Source organism: Lagopus muta, chromosome Z, assembly GCF_023343835.1.
Source record: "Lagopus muta isolate bLagMut1 chromosome Z, bLagMut1 primary, whole genome shotgun sequence".
Lineage (NCBI taxonomy): Eukaryota > Metazoa > Chordata > Aves > Galliformes > Phasianidae > Lagopus > Lagopus muta.
In genome coordinates, this window is record NC_064472.1 from 75,025,065 (window position 1) to 75,046,920 (window position 21,856).

General features: G+C 45.1%; 1 protein-coding gene across 2 annotated transcripts in view; it reads left to right on the plus strand.

Annotated features, from left to right (window-relative positions):
- The window catches only part of PAX5 (paired box 5), a 118,947-nt gene that overhangs the window by 32,325 nt on the left and 64,766 nt on the right, over positions 1-21,856 (plus strand). For both annotated transcript variants that reach the window (XM_048932240.1, XM_048932241.1), the window contains exon 6: positions 10,110-10,285. In XM_048932240.1, the coding sequence (XP_048788197.1) occupies positions 10,110-10,285 (176 nt within the window). The remainder of the gene's footprint in view (positions 1-10,109; positions 10,286-21,856) is intronic.

A 21,856-nucleotide genomic window follows, 5' to 3' on the forward strand; every position in this document is an offset into this window, starting at 1 on the left:
CTGTTAAACTACATAGGATTGCAATAGAAAAATGCCCTAGAAAGTGCATGCAATGTGCTGTGCTGCAAGCACAGGCAGCAGTGCGGTGCCCTGCAGGAGATGGACAGGCTGGGTCAGCTGTGTTTGAGCAGAGATGGTCAGGAGATGGAGCATATGGTAGGCTAGGAAGGGTTGATGGTCGGCCTTATGCAGATGCAGCAATGGCAGGTGTATTTACTTTTGAGTGGTTGCACATATATATCTCTAAAAGCTGTTCAAACACTAAAATCATGTAGAACTGGAAAACTAAAATAATTTTTAATTAAGAGCGTCACGATGGGCTATTTCAGCTCATTCAGGATTTTCCCTGCTCAGGCTTCTGTGTAAGACGGTCCTTCAGAAATGATCCCCACTTGTGAACAAGGGCTCAGATTCAGTCAGTCTGTGATTTCCAATGGATGGAAAGCCTCAAAAAAAAAAAATCGCCATCCATGCGGATGTATGGTGCAGTCAGGATCACATTCGCTGCTGTTGGCATCTGTGGCATGGAGCAAAAACGAGAGAGACCTGTGTCTGTCATGCTGGACCTTTGCTCTCAAACCGACATTACATATTCATAGAAATTATTCACTTGCCGTCAGCTGGCTGTCGTGAAGAAAGAGGTAGCATTCAGACTCAGCAGTCCTTGGAAATAATTTGCCAAGTTCTGGTCATATTATTGCTGTCATTTTTTTCCTGGAGGAGTTAATGCATTATGTGGAAGGCGAATAAGGCAGTCCAGGAGAACTCTTGGCTCACACGTAGGAAAAGAACCACCTCTGACAGTGGTGTGGTGGAGCTGCTCCCCATCCCTCGGCACTGCTGCAGGAGCAGCTCACCTATGGGAGTCTGCTGCCAGCATTCTGGTGGTGCAGCTCCAGAAGGGACCCCCAGCCCCCCCATCAGCAAGGCAGGAAATAATGGGGATGCATACAGTCCACAGCTCCCTAATAGGAGTGTTCTTGTGATAAGCTCACTGTCAGGGGAATTGTACAGTAGACTGCTGAGTTTACTGCGTGATAAATAATTAATGTTTAGATGACACTAATTAATTACAGTAATTAGCAAAGAGCTACGCTATTTTCCCTTAAACGTAGGATCTTAGTTCATCATTTTTGTTTTGGTGCCTCAGAACGTTTAAGGCAGAATTGTAAAACAAAAACATCCACAGCAAAACGTTACTTATCTTCTGTCACTGATTGCTTTTTTTGTCATCTTCCCTTCTGCGGCTTTTAAAAGAGCCAAGTAGCACCGAGCAGTAAATACACCTGAAAAGCTAAAATAGTGTCAGTGGGAGCAAAAGCACCGTTCTGCTGCTTCAGAAGCTGAACTAAGGGGGAAAGCTCTCTGCTTTGGCATTGCTGGTTGGAGATGGAAGGAAGGCAGGCAGTGGTGCTGGCAGTGCACCCAGCGTTCTTGCACACCTCCTTAAGCACAGAGCAGGGCTGTGCAGCAGAGCGCACGCAGGCACACCGAGAAGTGGAAGGCAGATGTGTAGCAGTGGTTCCTAAATGTGAGAAGTTGTCAACAATTTCTGAGGTCTACCAACCCACGCTACAGAGCTGCAGAGGGTTTTCAAAAATTAATGACACCACTCAACTAATGGATGTGGATAAAATGCAGAAAAGCATGTTTAAATTCGCACTTGGTGTAACCTGTATTTAAAAATTATTCCTGTGGTTTGTGTTCTGCATGTAAGCCATGCTGCTGAATACACTGGAGAGATTTCTTTGTTCAGCATTAAGCGTTTGCAGGCATGAGGCTGCAGCCCTTGGTGTTGTGAAACAAGTCTTTATTTAAACTTTGCACGTCAAAAATCCATAGTTAGCAGTGGCTTTTTGTACAAGCTGCTTGTGGAGAAGGTGCTGGAGACCCCGCAGTGCTCCCAGTGCCAGTGAGTCTGGCACACGGTGACAGGAGCGTGGGTCAGCCCTGCACTGCCTCTATTCTCTCCAGGTAACTTTTGCAGAGATTGCTTTGCAAAGTATTCAGGATATCAAGTGGAAATTATGCCTTACTGTTTTCAACTTGCATGGAAAGATTAGTTTCGACTATTGTAAGTTGAATAATAGCCTGTGTTTTTCTCATCAAGTGTCATTTCTTGCACGGGAAGAAATTTGGCTGTCCCTGTCAGTGACACTGAGGGATGACTGTCGCCAGGCTGCAGGTGCTACCGGTCACGCAGAGCCTGCACTCTTGCAATGTTCAAACCTCCTGTAGCAACCTTTTCTGCTCCTGTGCTTCGGTCTGGCAGGGCCAGATCAGAGTGCTCTGCAGATAACTGAATCCTCCATGATGGGGAAGGAGGGCTCTCCTCTCCTGTTCTGCTGCTGGTGCAGCACGGTAGTGCCTGCAAATGCCTGCAGGAGAGCAGAGACTGCCTGCCCTGTGCAGCACTTCTCTCTGTATGCCATCAGCGCAGAGGTTTCTTAGGGCTGTGCACTCTCCTGTCTCCTGTAACAGCAGACTGGGTCGACATTTCCAAAGCTAACCAAATTTCATCTTCAGTGTCGCTAAGTGCGTATAGAAACAATATTTTGGGGGGAAAAAATGATGAAAATACGTGATAGTGTGGTATGGAAGTAGGTATAAACTATGTTAAAGCAGGTTTGATGATCTTATTACAATGATTTAAAAACGCACTGTAGGCTGAGACTACATGAAATAATGAAATAATGTCCACTCCTACACAGATTGCTGCTGAACACATCTTACAGGAATGGATTACGAACAGAATTGGTTTCTCATAATAATTAATGGATGAACCAGACACAAGTTATTTTATATACACATGCACTGAATTTCTATCTCTCCTGGCAAGACATGGAAGCCACAGAGGCAGCAGCCTTCTCCCATGCTTTGCAGCTGGTGGTAGGACCTTGCTGCTCAGTGTGTGTCTGTGCTCCATGGAGGGATGCAAAGCCTGCTTCCTGCAGGGCAGCTCCAGGACCTCCTGGCTCAGCTTCCTTAGTGACAAGCCTTCCTTGGTTCTGAATTCTGCACTGGAGAAGGTATTCTGGACATCATTTTTGCTGCTTTTTAAAATAAAAGCGCATTGTAAGAGCAGTCACAATGTGCACAGCAGCTCCATCAGCCCTGCTGCCGCTCCCACGGACTGGGCAGGTGGCCATGGAAACTGCTGTGGCTCCTGGTCTTCCCGTACAGGGCTGCCAACAGCCCCGGGCAGTGTGGCAGGCAGCCCTTGGGCATAGGTGAGGCACGCTGTGCTGTGCAATGGGCCATTGGAGCACAGTTGGGCTGCCATGGTAGCTCCCGTGCACGGGCATTCCTGCTCCACTCAGTGGCACTGTGCACATGAGCGTTTGCTTCAAACAGATGGGCTGTCAGGCTCACAAGGTGTGTCAGTTATGAGATTCCTACGTGGCTACTGTAGGATTAAAATCACAGAAGCAGGAAGCGGGCAGTAACCCCATGGGAAAGCTGTGCAGTTAAACAATCCCTCTTTCTGCTGGTGTCAGTTCACCAGATGCAGTTCTGCATTCCTGGACTCACGCTTTGTGTGGCAGCAAAGTGGGGCGCACCTGTGGGCACATGCACCAGGCTGCGTCCTGTGTATCAGGCAGGGCTTGCAGCCATCTCAACCAGCAGAGAGCTGCTCTCCCAGCGCAGAGAGGCTAGATCATGGCTCACAGACGGCTGTTGGGTGATGAAAGTGGGAACTGTTTTGCTACTGAGCAGCCCTGTGCCTGCACGGACTGCCCTAGGCAGCAGCATGCCCTTGTGCCAAAGCCAAATGCAGGATGAGGGTTGGGCTGTGGGGCAGTTTGAGGGTGCACCTAGGCCAACCATGCGTTTGAAGGAAAGAACAGATGGGAAATGGTGACATAACCATGGCAATCCTGCTGCAGCCAGCAGGCGCTGGGAGCTGTGATCTTCCAGCTCCCCCCTCCCTGGTTCTGCTGGGCTAGCAGGCAGCACCAGCCAGCAGCTTGTCCGTGTGGGAGAAGGGTGTAGCACCGCTCTGTTTGGTGCTGTGCCTGCAGGATGGAGCTTGGAGCAGTCAGTCTTCAATGTTTGCCCAAATGCAGGGTCGTGTGTGAATGGGAGCTGACAAATGGCAGGGAATTCTGATTCCTCGGCCTCGTTGTGTTTTTACTGCCACTCTGACTGTAAAATCAGTGTAATAGGTGTGAAAATACAATGCTAAGGTGGGAGTGTTCAGCAAAAATTCCTCTTTTTTTTTCTTATTTTTTTTTCCCCAAGCCTGGACATAAGGCGATATGTTGCAGTAGGCAGGTGCTGGTCTCTGTGTCTCCAAGAAAAGCAGAGCTGGTCCTGGTATATCTGACGGGTCAAGCTTTGAAATGAAGAAGCAATAAGCCACTGAAATGGTACTATCACCGAAACATGATTGATCAATTGAATTCTATCAGAGACAGTGGGCAGTGAGATTAACTCAGGCCTGATGGGTTCAATGAGTTAAAGCATGATGTTCATTTCAGCTTCATTTCACCAGTCTTTGCTTGTGAAATTGGTCAATCAATAGAGGTTGAAGATCATATATATATATATTGGTGGCCATCTTATAGGGAATATAATCTAGCGTAGTCAGCTCCTGACTCCGGCTGCCTTCACTGGGTAATGGAGACAGAGCAGAGACTCTATCAGTGCTATCGAAATGGCCTGATATCTTCTCCAAATGAAAAGTATTTTTGGATCTCTGGTGATTTATCTTTTTTTCCCCTCTTTCTCACTTTGATCTACAGCAAAACCCATACCCGCCTTTGTGAAATGTAGTGATTTCTCTTGGAAACCTGTGTGTGATGATCAGCTGTATGCACTTCGAAATATAAAGTTTCTTTTTAGTAATACTGTCATTTGAAAAAATAAATAACGGAGCTTAGAGAACTCAGATGGTGTGAATACAAAGGTCTCTCACAGCATATATGATTCAGAAAGTAATACCTTCCTAGGAAGGCCAGCAGACCGCTTGCTGCCAAATGCACATGGGCCTGAGAAGGTGCCATAAAAATTCTGTTTGCATTTTAAACAAAGCCTCCCTGAGTGGTAATTAAACAAAGTCTTCATCTTCTCTGGGCTAATTTACAGACATGCTACAAGGAAACAAATCACCTTTTTACCTCCCGGTAATATTTCATTTGCTTCATCGTGTTTTAAATGTGGTGAATAACATCCTTCCTAATTAGCCTGCATTTCCCTATAAGGTGGAGTAATTAGGTATGATACCAAGTAATGAAATTGGACAGTACAAATTAGAGACAGAAACCACGTCCTTTATGAATATGGGCCATTCATTGCACCAGCTATTTACTTCCTTAATTAACCCTGCAAACCCAAGTTGTTTAAAAAATAAAACAACCTGAAAGCCCAAAACCAGAAGATTCTCTTTTCTTCGCTCCAGGCAAGCATACCAGTAGCATGTGCCATTCACAGAGCATTGTGAAGATTAATAACAGTGGAAATACCCAGCTGAAGTTGTGCATGGCACCAATTCCTGTCACCTGGCTTAGATTCTTCTGTGGGGCTCATCTATCCAGTGCTATTTTGCAGGATTGATTCATAACACAGAAATTAAATTGTACTGTTTTCCCTCTGTGAAATAATGCTAGAGAGAATGGATCTTTTTCTTTCTTTCTTTCCTTTTAAATAGATATCTTCAGACTTTGCTTTTTTTTCAGTGCTAAGCTGTAGGGCCTCAAAATTTGCTGTGGTGTTTTGTGAAGATAGGGCTGACAGCCATTTGTTCTCCTTATTTTGACCTATGGTACTAGAATTGTATAAGCAAAACACTGTTTAAAAATGAATGATTTGCATGGTGAGTATTGGGAAAAAAAATCTGTTGTAGACATGTTTGGCAATTGTGGATGTCTCCTGCAGTTTCAGAAAATGTGTTGAGGAAAGGTAATTAACCATAAAATTATGCTACAAAATGCAGTCACAGCTTATCGGGTTCTCTATACTGATCTTGTCATTTCCTAGGTCCCCAGGAATAAAGCTGTAGTAACAAAGACCCTGTGCTTCCAGGTGAAATCCATACAGGTTAGGCAGATTTTGCTGGCGGCACTGTGTGTGGCACCTCTTCCCAGGGCTGGACCAGTTCTGTGCATAACTCCTCCTAGGCTAACAGGACTTCTGTTAAGCATGGGAAAGGGCTTTTGGTGTCGTGCTGGTGGGAAGTGCATAGCATAGCATCCAGGGTTGTTCAGAAAGCTGTGATCCTGTGGGACAATTCCAACCTATAAATATAGTCTGGTAAAGGACAAAACATTTGTTTGGGGTGAGAGTCTTCTTTCCTAAGGAGAATACGATACCTGTGCTCTTAGTTATTCATTTTTCACCCAGAGGGCAGTGAGGCACTGGCACAGGTTGCCCAAGGAGGCTGTGGATGCCCCATCTCTGCAGGCATTGGAGGCCAGGCTGGATGTGGCTCTGGGCAGCCTGGGCTGCTGGTTGGTGACCTGCACACAGCAGGGGGCTGGAACTGGATGAGCGCTGTGGGCCTTTTCAACCCAGGCTGTTCTGTGATTCTATGATTCTATGATTGGCCATCTTGGAAAGATGCCATAGGACAGGGAACTGAGTGCTTTGCAAGTAGATAGGTACACATGTAGTGCTGCTGTCAACAGAACAAAACTCTCCTAGGTGCATCCACTGACTATGAAAAATGTTTTACCTCTCCCTGGAGCCCATTTTATAACTGAAACTGTTACAAATGAGCCTGTGGTATTTTAATTATCGAAGATGTTCCAGTGTATCCAAACAGTACATAATGCTGATGGTAATTATCTCACATTTACGAAATGACTAAAAGCCAAACGTATCCTAAAGACCTCTGTGAACTTTTTAGATGTCGTGTGCAGCATACAGAAAGTCCCTTCCTTGTAAACTGAGATCCGGCAGTCGCCTGCAGTTAGTCAGAGTTTGGGAAACGCAGTGAGAGAGAACAACCCCTCTGCTGACGGGATGTGGTAAGAGAGCAATAGAGAAATTTCCAGGCTGGATGTGGCTCTGGGCAGCCTGGTCTGGTGGTTGGTGATCCTGCACACAGCAGGGGGTTGAAACTAGATGATCGCTGTGGTCCTTTTCAACCCAGGCCATCCTGTGATTCTATGATTCTATGATTCTATAATTCTATGAAAGTGAGCAGCTTTCTTGGGCAGCTGACAAAGCCTCATGACACAAATGTTGGATCTTCTGAGCAGCAGCCAGCTGTTCCGTGAGTTTCAGCTCTGCCTCCTTTCTGCCCAGCTTTCTCCCTAACAGCAGAGTATGTATGCATTGCTCCTTCATTTCAGCAATAGTGGACTTCGCTGGGAAGCATGGCTGAAGGCTGAGCTGGCCCCAGACCCTTGGGTTGCCATCAGAGACCTAAACACACACTGGTGTTTGGGCAGGGAGGAGGCAGCTCCCTGTGGTTTCCTCTCCAGGCTGCACTCCCAGCAGGGCATCAAATCCCGATCTTGAATTTCAAAACCTTCCAAAGCTCTTTTCCCTTATTTATTTTCATACCTTACCATGTTGCCAGCGTTGTGCCAGAGAGGCACATCGTTCAGGAGCCTGTGTCTGTGTGTCTGGTACGTTCTTTATGTGTGGATTTTCCACACAGAGAAGCTTCCTTGGAAATGTCCTTCCCTTCCTGAACTTTCATGGCTGGCTCCTGCTTGTGCGGTCCGGGAGGAAGGGCAGATAGGGATGGGTGTGACCAGATCAGAGATGTTGGCACTTGATAGTGTGTCTTCCCAAACTTTTCACAAGATACTTGTGAATCAGAAGCCTTAGGGGCAGGGATGACAGCACAGCACCCAGCAGTGTGCCCTGAGACTGACCTGCTAGTGCCTGCCCTGTCCTACCATTGCTGTGTCCATCAGTCTGTCTCTTCCAAATGTATTCGTTGGAAAAAGAGCAGAGCTGTGCTCTGTGCAAACACTGTGGAACAAGGGCTGCTTGTGAAACACGAGTCTGCTGCACTGGATGCAAATACACTCTGGTCTCATTGTACACCTCGTGTTTAGATGTATAGATGATGCGTACACTGTTAGAGATGATGCATGCTCCCTGGTAGAGTCACAGGGAAGGTTTTCCAGGCAGTACTAACCTCTTGGATCATTCCTTCTCTTTTATTGACCAATTTGGGCCAAAACTGTAAAAACTTTCAACTTTGATGCCAAGTTATGAATAACATCACTGTGGCAGGGGGGTTGGAACTTGGTGATCCTTGGGGTCCCTTCTAGCCCAAGCCATTCTACGATTCCACTTGAAATTTAAAGCCTGTGTTTTCATGCTCCAGAGAGAAAGTCCCCCCTGCCTTTTGCTACCAACCAGCTAGCAACTGGAATTTTAATTTTATAAGTGATGGTTGACTAAACCCAGCACTACATCAATTAGATATTATTTGATTTAGAATAGCAAAGGAAAAAAAATAAGACTTAAAGATACATTGCTCTCTTATATCTGCTCATATTTTTTCGTAGCTCTGTATATATCTTTATACATTCTATTCAGAAGACAGGCTCTTATTTTTTTCTGCATGGTTTAAACTGATCCTGGCACTTTACAGATGCCAACATTGCCTATTCTTGATTTAAGTTGCCTGACTTCACTTAAGCAGGTAAATATAACACTGTTGTTACCTGAACCATCAGAAGAAAATCTAGAAGAACACTTCCAGCATTACTTGCTAATTTCAAAAGCCTGTTTAGCATAAGAAAATTTTATAGAGGTTGATCTGGATTTCAAGAAGTGTTTCCATATATTCTTCCTTCAGTTTTGGAGACCTGTCTTAAAAGAGTCAGATTTTCTGGATATGGTACACAGCATCTGTTGCAGCACTCAGTTGTGCTAAAAGGTGACCTTGAATCAGTTGTTCTTTTTGGAAAATCTTGTCTGCTGCACATCAGTTGTTACTGATGGCCAGCTCAGGTATGAAGACGGAAGTGTTGGCAGCAACGTGGTCTTTTTGCACAGATGCCATTTTATACTTACTATCAGAAAATGTGATGAGGAACCCACCAAAGAAGATCTAAGCGTTGGTTTTTGCAAGCAAACAAATGTTGTGGTTTTTTTTTTTTTCCAATGTTTCCTTCCTCTGTGTAGTGTGGTGTTGCCATCTGGAGTCAAAATCTGATGTTCACTGCTGTTGCTGGAGTTCCACCTCCTGGAGTCCTTAGGAATACTGCATATCTCTGCCTTCAGAACGTAGAAGATGTATTTCTAGCACTGACAGATGAAGGAAAGACAGGAAACCACTGCGAATTTTCAGTAAAGCAAACTGAATCAAGCTCCCATATTGCAAGAGGTTTTTTTTTAACTGCTTATCTAAACATTTTTCGAACTTGTCTCATGGCTTTTTAAGCCATGAGCAGCCACTTACTACTTCTGTTAACAACCTCTGCTGGAAGGAGGGGGAGATAGAGCGAGAAAATTTGACTTAGTGCCCTGGCTTTCATCATGCCAATCAGTTTAAGAAACGTGAAGTGAAATTACAACTAAGTAGTATTGTGAGCTGGGAGAGTGCTTCCTCAGAGTGTTGCAGTGGTAACTCCAATGGTTGTGTGCTGCTATTAGTGTCTCTTTGGAAAATTGACTGTCCAGTTTCTGCAAGCTGAACATGGCTCTGGAGTATGAGTCCTTGCTTCCTGATGTGAGCACATGATAGTCAAACCTTTGCGTAGAATGGAGCTCAGCAAGACTGGCAGGTGTCACAGGCACAGCTATGACAGTGAACAGGCAAAGCAGACGCCCTTGGAGCTGGGCCAAGTGGACTGTGGATCTAACATCAGGTTTTGTACTTATCTTCCCATGTCTTACTGCAGCTTGACCATTACAGGTTCTCAAATATTGCATGGCAGCGTTGAGAACAAATGTGTGACTGCTACCCTTTGTCATGCCTTTGAATTATACATGGAGTCAGTGATGGTAGATGATTGCTTTGAGAGTCAGCTATAATGGAGGAATGATCAATGCATCTTCTAGCAGTATGCGTCTTGCTTCTGTTCTCTATGATTCTTCATTGTATAAGCAATGAAGTGCCCACCTATACGGTGGATAAAATAGACACTCATCATTTTAATGCCCATTTATTCTTCGGTCTTCTTTGTCCTCTTTGAAAGGTATTCAGGAACCTCCAGTACCCAATGGCCATTCTCTCCCGGGTAGAGATTTTCTTCGGAAACAGATGCGTGGAGACCTGTTCACCCAGCAGCAGTTAGAAGTGTTGGATCGAGTCTTCGAGAGGCAGCATTATTCTGACATTTTCACGACAACAGAGCCCATCAAACCAGAGCAGGTACTGTTCCAAACATTAAACTTTTTTTTTTCTTTTTCCAGATATGCTTTCTCCTGGCAGAGGCCTCCTTAGTGGAAAACAACAAAAAATTATTTCTGAAATGTGCAGTAGAAACAGAATAGTGCATAGTAGAATAGTAGAATAGCAGAAACAGATGTGCACGGAGAAACAGGTGTCGTATCAAGCTCTTCAGCCAAGAGCATGTTGACCACGGAAGACTATTAAAAATGACACAAAACACCAGCTGTGTGAAGGTTAGCATGTGTTCAGATATGAAATTACGCCTGATCTGGGCCAGTCACATCAAGTGAGGGCATGAGGAGCATCACGTCTTCTGATACTCCTGTTGGACGTAAAGTAAGCTGCAGAAAATAAGCAATAGATTTGTAAAACTCTATGCCTAATTTTGGCCCACAGTTAGCTTGATTGCGCACACAAATTAGTTTTTTATATCTGGAAATGGCTTATTAGTCATTTAATTGGCCATTTGCAGAGAGAAACACCCAATTAATATGTGAAGGTAAATTTGTTGCACCTGCAGACTAGCAGTGTATTTTAAAAAGTTCGGCACGATGTTTTGGAGGAAAAGTTCTGTTTTAGCAGACGCTATGCAGAAGTAAAAGCAAAAAAAAAAAAAAGAAAAATTATTGGCTGTGTTTTTTAACATGCTTTTTGTTTGTAGGCCTCAGACTTAAATTTATGGGACACAGAAATGAAAGTGTGGCTGTCAGGTCCAACACAGGCCTCGCTTGCTGCATTTTCTATAGTTAGCAATGTAATCAGTCATTGCTAATCTCCAGTGTTACTAATATTAATTTTAGCAAGGTGTTTGAACTCCTCAAACTGCAAACAAACAGTGGTTTCCCTTAGAGGAGTCTAAACATTTGAAAGACACCGTAGAGTATCAGGAACGTGGCCATCTATTACCGCTGTGACTTCAGTATTGAGGAATGTAATCGGCGTAACTAAAGAAAAAACTCCATGTGTGGAGTGGCAGAGTAGAAGCTCCATGTGCCCTTAAGCCTACGCATGCTGTCATTTGTTGTCATTCATTTTTTACCAGTTTCTGCTGGCTCTGTGGTTTCCCTGGTTTGTATCTGTGAACTCTGTAAATCTAAATTCAGCCTGGAAAAAGGTGGGGAAGTTGCTGAAATCAATTCAGTTTTTCTCTAAAAAAGCTCCTCAGGAAAGCCAAGCCAGCAGCACGTGTTGAAGGTGAAATGGCCTTCACGTACCACTAGATGGTGGTTATCCCATCCTTAACACCAGGGATAATGGAGGGGACAGGCACAGATCCACTTTCTACTACAGTAAGCACTTTCAGTATTGGTCACTTCAGAGATGTTTGATGCTAGATCTGTCCCTGCTTAACTTTCATATACCTTCCTTAGTTTTCTGTATTCCAAATTTTCTGAGTTTTGTAGAACTGTAGCTCATGGGATGCAGTCCAGACATGAACACAAAGAGATGGTTTAATAGAAAGAAGAATTAAAAGAGCATGTTTCTGAAGTCTGCTGGCTTCTGCAGGGATATTCAGCTATTGCTGGAGCAGGGATCTCCCTGGATCTGTATAAGCAGTTGTAACTGGAATGGCTGTGCAACCAGAGCATCAAATCTGGGGATATGCTTCTACTGATCAGGTAAAAAGGGCACTTTCTGCACAGACTGAGAAGACAAACAGATGCTGAGAAACATATTTCTGAGGGAAAGATACTGTAGTATACGAAAGGTCCCTAGCAGAATAGTTTTGCTTAGGCATTTTTAATTACAAATGGAGTTTGCTAGTCATTTGCTTTAACATTCCCATTTGCTTTTGGGAGGTTTGGCTATGATTAAGGGCTTGTGGTTGTTCGAAATGGGATTTGCTTTTTGGTGGCATGCAAAGTATATTTTCAACAGGAACATGCATAATTAATACAAATGTCTGATTCTCAAGGATGCGATATGAACTGCACTGCTTTAGTAAGCAGTCATGTTTAACCTCTTTGGTAGTAAAGCAAAGCTGTCGTGAAACTTAACCAAAGTGGAGAGACTGTCTGGACCAATTAGTGAGACAAAAAAAATCAGTTAGAAAGAAAATATAGAATCCTAGAATCACAGGATGTTTTGGGTTGGAAGGGATCTTAAAGATCATCTAATTCCAATGCACAGACCATAGGCAGGGATACCTCTCACTAGATGAAGATGGAAGCATTACCACGTGACTTGGAAAACCAGAGTTGTCTCTCCCATTAAGACTGTAGTGAACTGTGATCCACATTCAGAATCTGTCAGTCCAGAATGTGGTTGAACTCAGAAGTCAGTGCATTAGGAATTAGGTCAGCAATGGATGCATGGAGTCCTTAGCTGCTTCTGAAGAGGAAGTTAAGGAAAAGGTGCTCCTCATAAAGAGTGGGGAGTCTAACAGGAGTGCTGATCCACTGCCTATCTACTGTGTTAGAAACATGCAGGAGGAGCAAATGGAACACTGCGGATGTTGTTTTGGCACAAAAACTTCTTGGTCCCTGTGACAGTCAGCTGAAGAGGGCTCCAGGTACTTTACGGGAAGACTGGTGTTTCTTTAGACAAGAAAGTATATTTTCCTCTCTTTTTCGCTGTTCTTCTCTAATTTTTCTTCTTTGTGAGCTGGGCACAGTCCCTGTGTCAGGGCGAGCAGTGCTGTGGGAGAACAAAGTACATTCCACATAGCTGAACATCTGCAGTCTGAACGCGTTCTGCCTCCAGCTGAAGGCTGGCACCTATTGCCTGAATTCTTTCTGATTTATTTTCTGGGTGTTTTGGGCTTGTTTATTGGAAACTGTGGATTGTCACTTACATAAGCAGGGCTTTGATGTCCTAAGTCAGAGTGCCTGCTCACCACTGCCCAAGCGTTTACCTTGAGTGCACCCATTCTGTTTCCTTTACTCTTCTGTTTTTAACGTTGCTGTTCTTCAGCTCCCTTCTGTGAAATGCAGACCTGCAGGTTAGCTCTTACTTCCAAACATGTTGTGCACTTGGCAATCTGAGTTTTCATATCTACTGTAAAAGATGACTGAGACGAAGAAGGCCACAGGGAATGAATACTTACCTCTGACTACAGGCTATTGCAGTGCTGAGAGGAAAGGCAGTGACAAGAGAATCTATGGCAGACAGTACTTCATTCAGAAACAAAGTCTGTTGTAGGCATAGGGTGAGGCAGGGATCCCACCATATGTTCATATAATTAAAGATTTGTCAGGGGATGGAAGTAGGGCATTATGTGTCTCATCGAGCAACCTAGTGTCCCTGTGATACAGCCGTACGTGTACCCGAGTGCACTCTGCAGGACTGGCATGTAATACCCACATGTGCAGTGCATGAAAAACATTCAATGGCAGGTGAATGCTGTGCTGTGATGTCAAGAAGTTGTGAGATGGGAAGGTGGAGGTCCCTTGCAAACCGAGTCCACTGGTATCTACGTGTTACTGGAGTGTAATGTGAGGATAGGCCCACTCTGGCCCTACTCTATCCTACAAGAATCCTGCTGTGAACAGTAACTGATGTTTAAGTGAATGCCTTTCCATCACTTTTGTCCCCTTTTGTGCTCATCTCATCTTCTGCAAACAGCCCACAATTGATTTGCACTGGCTGCAGATGTTGGCAGAACACTCACGTGTTTCTGGGAAATGATTCTGAGCTGCACGTAGGTGTGTGTTTGCAGTGCCATCACTGCGATGGCATTCTGCTCACGAGTGTCAACCAGCAGCACCGTGCAGCCGACACGTCAGCCAGTCAATATTTCTATTGACTTCAACAGACTTTAGATCGGGGCCATAATGAAGCATAGCATGATGTGACCAGGTTCAACACTGTGTAGGTCACTGAATTAGTAGAGAACAACTTGCTGATAATAGCAGATAATTCCCTCGTCTTTGCTGATGCTTTCACATTACTTCTAGCTAGAACTGAATTGATCATCTCTTTTTGAATTCGTTTCTGAATGATACAGGGATACTGCAGGTGGGAGCTAACCTGAAAAACATGAAGCAATATATTCACTTGTGAGATGCAGTACTGTTAAGCCTGGAGATAAATACAGGCAGCTGAATTCCGCGTATCCAACACCGCCGAAAGAATTACTAGTAAATCAGAAAGAGTAAAAAAGTTGTGCACAGCTAGTTACGTTTGATTGACCTCAGAAAGTGCTGTAATGAAGGAGCTGAGCTGACCAAAGGAGGAGCACGCAGGGAGATGCACAGCGCTTCCTACAGCATGGGATTTTAATCCCCAGGGATTAAAATATAGCAGGGAGTGCCCAAGAAGAAGGGAGAAAGTAGGACTTATTTTTCAGGACTTACATTTCATTTCTGATTTGACTCATTTACTCAGAAAGTCATTAGAGAAGCAGAAGGAAGGAATGAGATGTAGGACCTTGCTCCTGGTCTCTGGCATAAAATTAATGTGGTTTTCTCCCTAAGGGAAACTGTCTGGGTGGATGGGGCTGCTGAGGATTTTCTGAAATTACTCTGAAGTTGTAACGAGAAAAGCAGAGCCACTGTTTATTTACTTCTTCCCAAAACTACATGGTTTTCAGTAACAGTGAAAAATATGGAGCATATCTCTGATCAAAAGAAAACGTGGAGCAAAAAGTGGCTTGGAAGGCAGGTCTGCAGTTTTTACTGCTCCTCTTCTATCAGCTGAAACAACTTCTGATTCAGGCTATGGCTTCATTGGTGGGAAGAAAAAAAACCACCAGAAACAAAACCAACTCTAAAATCCAGCCTAAGAAAGCATGTCGGGAGAGGAAAAACCTTCCCATATTTACTCTCAGTAGACTATTAAGCAACACGAGGCTATTAATTTGGCTTTTGAGTCTTCACTGAAGCCCATAAAAGTGCACAGTTGTCAAATGGAGTTCGTTTTAATTTCCTTTCAATCACAGTAAATTATTCAGGTGATAAATCAGCTGGAGTAGCCTCCTGGCTGTAATAGAAACCCTAATTCCTGGCTAATTATCCAGCCCATTGCTGCCAGCAGATCAATACTATTACCAAATGGAAAGGGCGAGGGGTTCGCTGCAGGCAGAGTGGTGGAGGGACAGCAGCTGGGAGCACTGGTGTACTGTGACCCCCGATGCAGTTCAGAGGTTGTGGAAGGTTAAACTGTGCAGAGATTTCCTTCTTAGCCACACTTTTGTAAGGGACCACATATCCTCCTGGTCCGTAATTTATGCTAAAACCTGTGATCCTGTGTTTCAGACATGACCTGCAGCCTATGGCATGTCCTTCTGCCTTTGTTGGGGCTCTGATTCTTCGCTTTTCCTGTGCAGGACTGGGACAAGGTGCCCCTGCATGCAGGTGGAGCTGGGGGCTGGAGTGCATTTTAGCTCTGCCTTTTGTGCTGTGGTCATAGAATCATAGAATGTTCTTGGGTTGAAAGGGACCCCAAGGATCATCAAGTTCCAACCGCCTGCCACACGCAGGGCCACCAACCTCCACATTTCATAGCAGCCCAGGCTGCCCAGGGCCCCATCCAACCTGGCCTTGAACACCTCCAGGGATGGACGGGGCATCACAGCCTCTCTGGGCAGCTGTTCCAGCACCTCACCACTCTCTCTGTAAAGAGCTTCCCAATGACATCCAATGTAAACCTTCCCTCCTTGAACTTAAAACAGTTCCCCCTTGACCTATCGCTGTCTACCCTTGTAAAAAGTTGATTCCCCTCCTGTTTATCATCCTGTTTTAATTACTGAAAGGCTGCACTGAGGTCACCCTGCAGCCTTCTTTTCTTCAGGCTGAACAAGCCCAGCTCCCTCAGCCTGTCTTTGTAGGGAGGTGCTTCAGTCCCCTGCTCATCTCTGTGGCTCCTCTGGACCCTCTCCAACAGCTCCCTGTCTTTCTTGTACTGGGGGCTCCAGCCCTGGACGCAGTGCTGCAGATGGGGCCTCACAAGAGCAGAGTAGAGGGGGGCGATCACCTCCCTGTCCCTGCTGGCCACCCCTCTGCTGATGGAGCCCAGGATCCCATCTGCCTTCTGAGCTGTAAGAGCACACTGCTGGCTCATGTTCAGTTCTTCATCCACCAGGACCTGCAGTTCTTGCCACTTTATATGTCACTGTGCTGACCCTGTACCACAGTACCCTTGGTTCCCTGAGTTTGCTTGCTGCTGATCTTCAGGATAAGCCAAGGAAGGGCTCTTAAGGTGTGTGGGAACAGGCAGTCTGGATCCCATGTCTGTGTGCTATGGAAAAGTGCTAACTCCTGGTACCTCACATCTGTTCTGGCTGCTGTTTAAAACAGGCAGAGATGGGGAAAAAGTGTCCTTTAAGAGAGTCAGATGCCCCTTGCAAGAACATCTCAGGCTGGTGATTTTTTTTATTTTTTTATTTTTTGCTTGCCCATGTATTACCTTGGAATAATGGAGAAATTTAGAGAATAAAATCCGGACTGTTGAGGACTAGTGCTCAGCTATAGCACAGAACAATTCTCTGGGAAGGAGAAGTAGCTCTTTGGAGATGACAGCTATTCTTACCCAATTCTCACTGCAAGAACCAAGAGGTTGCCCCCTGCACAAAGCCCTTTGAGACCTGAGATGCAGCAATTAATTGTGGCTTGCAGTCTGTGGGGAGCCTATCAGCTTCCAGCAAAGTATGAAGGCAGTGCTTCAGAAATGCTGGGTAGAACACCATCCTTGAGGATCCTCAGAGGTCCTGCAAGGAAACTTGGAGCTGTGAATTGCCCTTTGCTACTGGAAGCTGAGCCTTCAGCATGTGAGGCTATCCAGCTTCCTCCTTCTTCCTTCTCTTTTTTCTCTTTGTTCAATATGGGTGCATTCAGGTATGGTTTTTTTTTCCCCTTCAACAGCCAGGTGGAGCTGAACTCTCTGTATCCAGCTGCTGGCTGTGGCTTCCCATCATGCTCCCAGCATTCACACAGAAGTGCAGTGTAGGCAGGGGGATATGATGTTCAGTGTCTCTGACTGCAGCACCAGCTGCAGACAGGTGCTTGGGCCACTTCAGAAACTGAGATGTACTTGAAGGAGAATGTGGCACGCTTTTGTCCTGGGGTCTTTTATGCATAAGGGACTGGGCAGCATTCTCTTAAACAGTAGTGGAAAATTTCAGGCTTAGCACCACTGCTGTTAGGTAACATCAGCAGGGAATGTTTTGCTGTTTCCAACCAGCGCTTCAGCATTCTGCATAGCTGAAGTAAAGCACTCCTGTGCTTGCAGCAGTTATGTCCCTGTCTTAATAACAAGGATGATCAGGCTTCAGCTATGCTGAACTGTTTCCTAAAATATGCTCAGGTTGCACAATGGGACTGTAGTGTGGCTGTGAGCAGAAGTGAATAGGCAGGTCACCTCAAAGCTTGGCAAGAGGACATTTTGTTCAGATGCAGAATCTTGCTCAGACAACAGTTGGTCTCTTCTAGGAAACTCCTCACTTCTTTTGTAAGTTTTGTACAGAAGTGGGAAATTTTAGAGAGCTCTTCCATCTTGTTATCTTGCCAAATTTCTTTGCAATTTTACATCTGGGTAATTTTACTGAGTAATTTCTTCTCTTTGATCATCATGTGTTTTGCTGGTAGGTTTCTTTTTTTCTTCTTCTTCTTTTTTTCCCAGTTTTGGATGAGAAATGAAGTCTATTATTTCATACCTTTTGCACAGTTTTCCTTTCAAGGTTTCATGCCATCAGCAGGCAGCTAGTAGATACTGCTGTTACAAAAAAGAGTACAGACAGCAGCCAGGCTAAAAGCAGACTGACCATGAGCTGAAGGAGACCTGTGCTGTACTGGCCTTTTGTAAGATTTTTAATATCACATGTAAGCATAATATCTACTTGTGTGGTATTTTTCTCTTTGGAAAATAATAGATGGAGGAAAGAGGAATCTACAGATAGATTCCCTCTACCTCTGCCTGTGTATTTATTTAATGTAATGCCTGCTTGCCTTGACACTGGATGGAAGGGGTTTATGTTGGAATTTGAAGAATGGGAACAAAACTTCTTTTCTTGGTCTCCAGCAAATGTGGATCCTACAGGCTTTGAATAGACTCAGATACAATTTCCACCCATTGGTTTGGAAATCACTGCTGTCTCAAATTCAAGAGTGACCTGGCCTGACTAAATGGCTGGCCCTGCTTTGAGACACTCTTGAATCTCTCAGCTTCCCACACCATCAGACACTTCTAAGGGTTCCTTCCAACCTGAATTACCCAAAGACCCTGATGTCCAGCCTTTTGCTGTTCGTTCCAGATTTTGTGATGTGACTTATGTGTCACTGCAGTGGAAAACATGAAAATCAAACTTAGAATGAGTTGAAGAGCTGGTGGGGGTAAAAGGCCCTGCTCTGTCTATGCAGATGGCATGAGCCTAAGCAGCTCTTCCAGAGCAGCTGGTGGATTTTGAGAAGACTACCATAGTTTCTGGTTCCCATTTGATGAGCAAGAGGTTGAATGAAACAACCTACAAAAGACACCGCAGGATGAAATTAAGGAATTGTGGAGCTGGTCTACTTCTAGAAATAAAGCTAGTTTCAAAACTCCTCTCTGCAGTGGCTCCTTAATCACAGAAGCACAGAATCACAGAATCACCAGGGTTGGAAAAGACTTTCAAGATCATCCAGTCCAACCATCCGCCTATCACCAACAGTACTCACTAAGCCACGTTAAGAATTCCATGGCAGTAGAATTTGCTGAACTGAAGAAAATAATTAACCTGAACTGAGGAAAACTCTTACCTGAAGAGAGTAGCATGACATGTAGGGGAATGGTTTCAGTCCTGCTCCTCTCCTTGAAAATAAAATTGACTAACATGAACCACAGAGAAGCAGGAGTTCAAACAAACCACGTACAGAGAAAAATCCAAATGACAGGTATTATTTCACACAGGCTAGAAGCCCAGGTGGGATTTTTTTTTTTTTTTTGTAGCTGTGAAGTGGGAATGACATGACTTGCCTCTTTAAAGGTGGTTTAAGGGGGTGATTAAAGGGGAAAGGTTTATCCTGCGGACATTCATGGATTTCTTTGGGATCTCAGAGGTGCAAGCAGCTCTTGGATGTCAGGGTTAAGGAACACTGAATTGGGTGGTATTTCCATATCATGTTGGAAGCGGGATGATGTCTTTCCAAAATGGATAGTGCTGAAGGGAGCCATGCTGAGAAAATGAACAGTGCTTTTAATTGAGAGTATTTGAACAATTGTAAGGTTTGTCTACGTAGGTAAAATATATGATTAAATAAGGGCAAAACTAAGGTAGGCAATAAATTGTTATCAAATTAAGTAGCTGAGGAGTGATTTTCAGGTCGGTAACTTGTGAGGCTTTACGCTGATGGAAAGTTTCTCTTGAAGCCAGAGATCTCACATCCATGTTTTCATTCAGGCAAACAATTGCTCTCTGGCTCTTGTCATTGTAAAGAAGACTTTGAGAATATGGCCCCCAAATACACTTCTGACATGAAAACACGGGGCAGCACTGAGGATAGTAGAGATCATAGACTCATAGAATGGCCTGGGTTGAAAAGGACCACAATGATCATCTAGTTTTAACCTCCCTGCTATGTGCAGAGTGGCCAACCACCAGACCAGGCTGCCCAGTTTGACCCCATTTGGGTTGTATAAATAGTGTGGTTTCCTTCTGGTTATCTGAAACTGTTTTCTTGTTGGGATGTTTTAATGCTCATGACGTACCTGGGTGTCTTCAGCCTTGGTGATGTCATTGCAGCCAAGTGGTGATTACCCAGCTGAACCAGTCTTCCTAACAGAAAAGAAAAATAATGACAGAAACTAGAATATTTCATGAAAACCTGTCATCTCTTTTCTCCATGCTGGCAGTCTTTCACTGGAGTCATTCACAAGAGTGAGGACATGCCAGGCCTCGAGCATTGCTAGGCTGTGGGCGTCATTCTACTTGCTGAGCTGCAGAATCTATTTATCTTCATCCAGCAGCCTATAAGTGCTTCAGACCAGCAGAGGTACATCTGGAAAGCATATATAAAAAAAAGAAGAAAATCTTTTAGAAAACAAAGAGCATATGTGAATGTCCAGCTTTCAGAGTGTGATGAGTCCAGCCTGTAGTGGACTCTCTGCCTTCCCGTAGTAAAAACGAGAGAGCTGACTTGGGAGGAGAAGAGGAATGGCAGCATGTCCCACCTCAGCGACGCAGGCGGCGCCCTCCCCGACCTACCTCGGTTCCTCAGGTGCCCCTAAGTAATAGGTTTGAAACCCTGGAACTGGAGGGTGAGGAGGCTGAGAACAAGGTGGTGGAACAGCCTCTGAGCTTTGCTAAGGAGAGGCGGTCGGCTCCACACTTGAAGACCGCCTCTTCTGGTAAAGAAAGGAGGGTGATAGTTGTAGGAGACTCCCTTCTAAAAGGAACTGAGGGCCCGATATGTCGTCCTGACCCCACCCGGAGGGAAGTGTGCTGCCTTCCTGGGGCACGGGTCAGGGACATCTCTAGAAAGCTGCCTGGGCTTATTCGCCCATCTGACTACTACCCCTTATTGGTAGTTCAGGTTGGCAGTGATGATACTGCCAAGAGAAGCCTAAGGGCAATCAAAAATGACTTCAAGGGTCTGGGGAGGGTACTGGATGGTGTGGGAATGCAAGTGATCTTCTCTTCTATCCCTTCAGTGGCGGGGAAGGACTCTGAAAGGATCAAAAAGGCCCTCCTCATCAATAAATGGCTTAGAGGATGGTGCAGGCAGAAGAACTTTGGTTTTTTTGATCATGGGGCAATTTACTCGGCTCCTGGCATGACGGCTGCAGATGGAGCTCAACTCTCTACAAGGGGTAAAAGGATCCTAGCCCAGGAGCTGGTAGGCCTCATTGAAAGATCTTTAAACTAGGTAAGAAGGGGGAAGGGGACAAAATGAGCACTGCTGAGGTTCAGGTAGTTCAAGGCTCAAAAGTGAATTTGATGGGTGACGAGGGTGGAGTTCGAAGGGATGGAGTGTGGCAGGGGAATGCTGCTTACCTGAAGTGTCTATACACTAATGCGCACAGTATGGGAAATAAACAGGAAGAGTTGGAGATCTGCGTGCGGTCACATGGCTACGATCTCATTGCGATTACAGAGACGTGGTGGGACAGCTCGCATGACTGGAATGTCGTCATGGAGGGCTATGTGCTTTTTAGGAAAGATCGGCCGGCAAGGCGGGGTGGGGGAGTTGCTCTTTATGTAAGAGAGCAGCTTGAATGTATTGAACTCCACCTGGAGGAGAGTGGTGTAGCAGTGGAGAGCTTGTGGGTAAGAATCAAGGGGCGGGCTGGTATGGCTGACACCGTTGTGGGTGTGTGCTACAGGCCCCCTGATCAGGAGGAGGAGGTTGATGAGGCCTTCCACAAACAGTTGGAAGCAGCGTCACAATCCCAGGCGTTGGTGCTTATGGGGGACTTCAATCATCCAGATATTTGCTGGAAAAGCAATGTGGCCAGGCATGCGCGGTCCAGACGGTTCCTGCAATGTGTTGAAGACAACTTCCTGATGCAGGTGGTTGAGGAATCGACGAGGAGAGGGGTACTGCTGGACCTTATTCTCACTAATAGAGAAGGGCTTGTCAGGGAAGTAAAGGTCGGGGGCAGCTTGGGTTGTAGTGACCACGAGATGGTGGAGTTCAA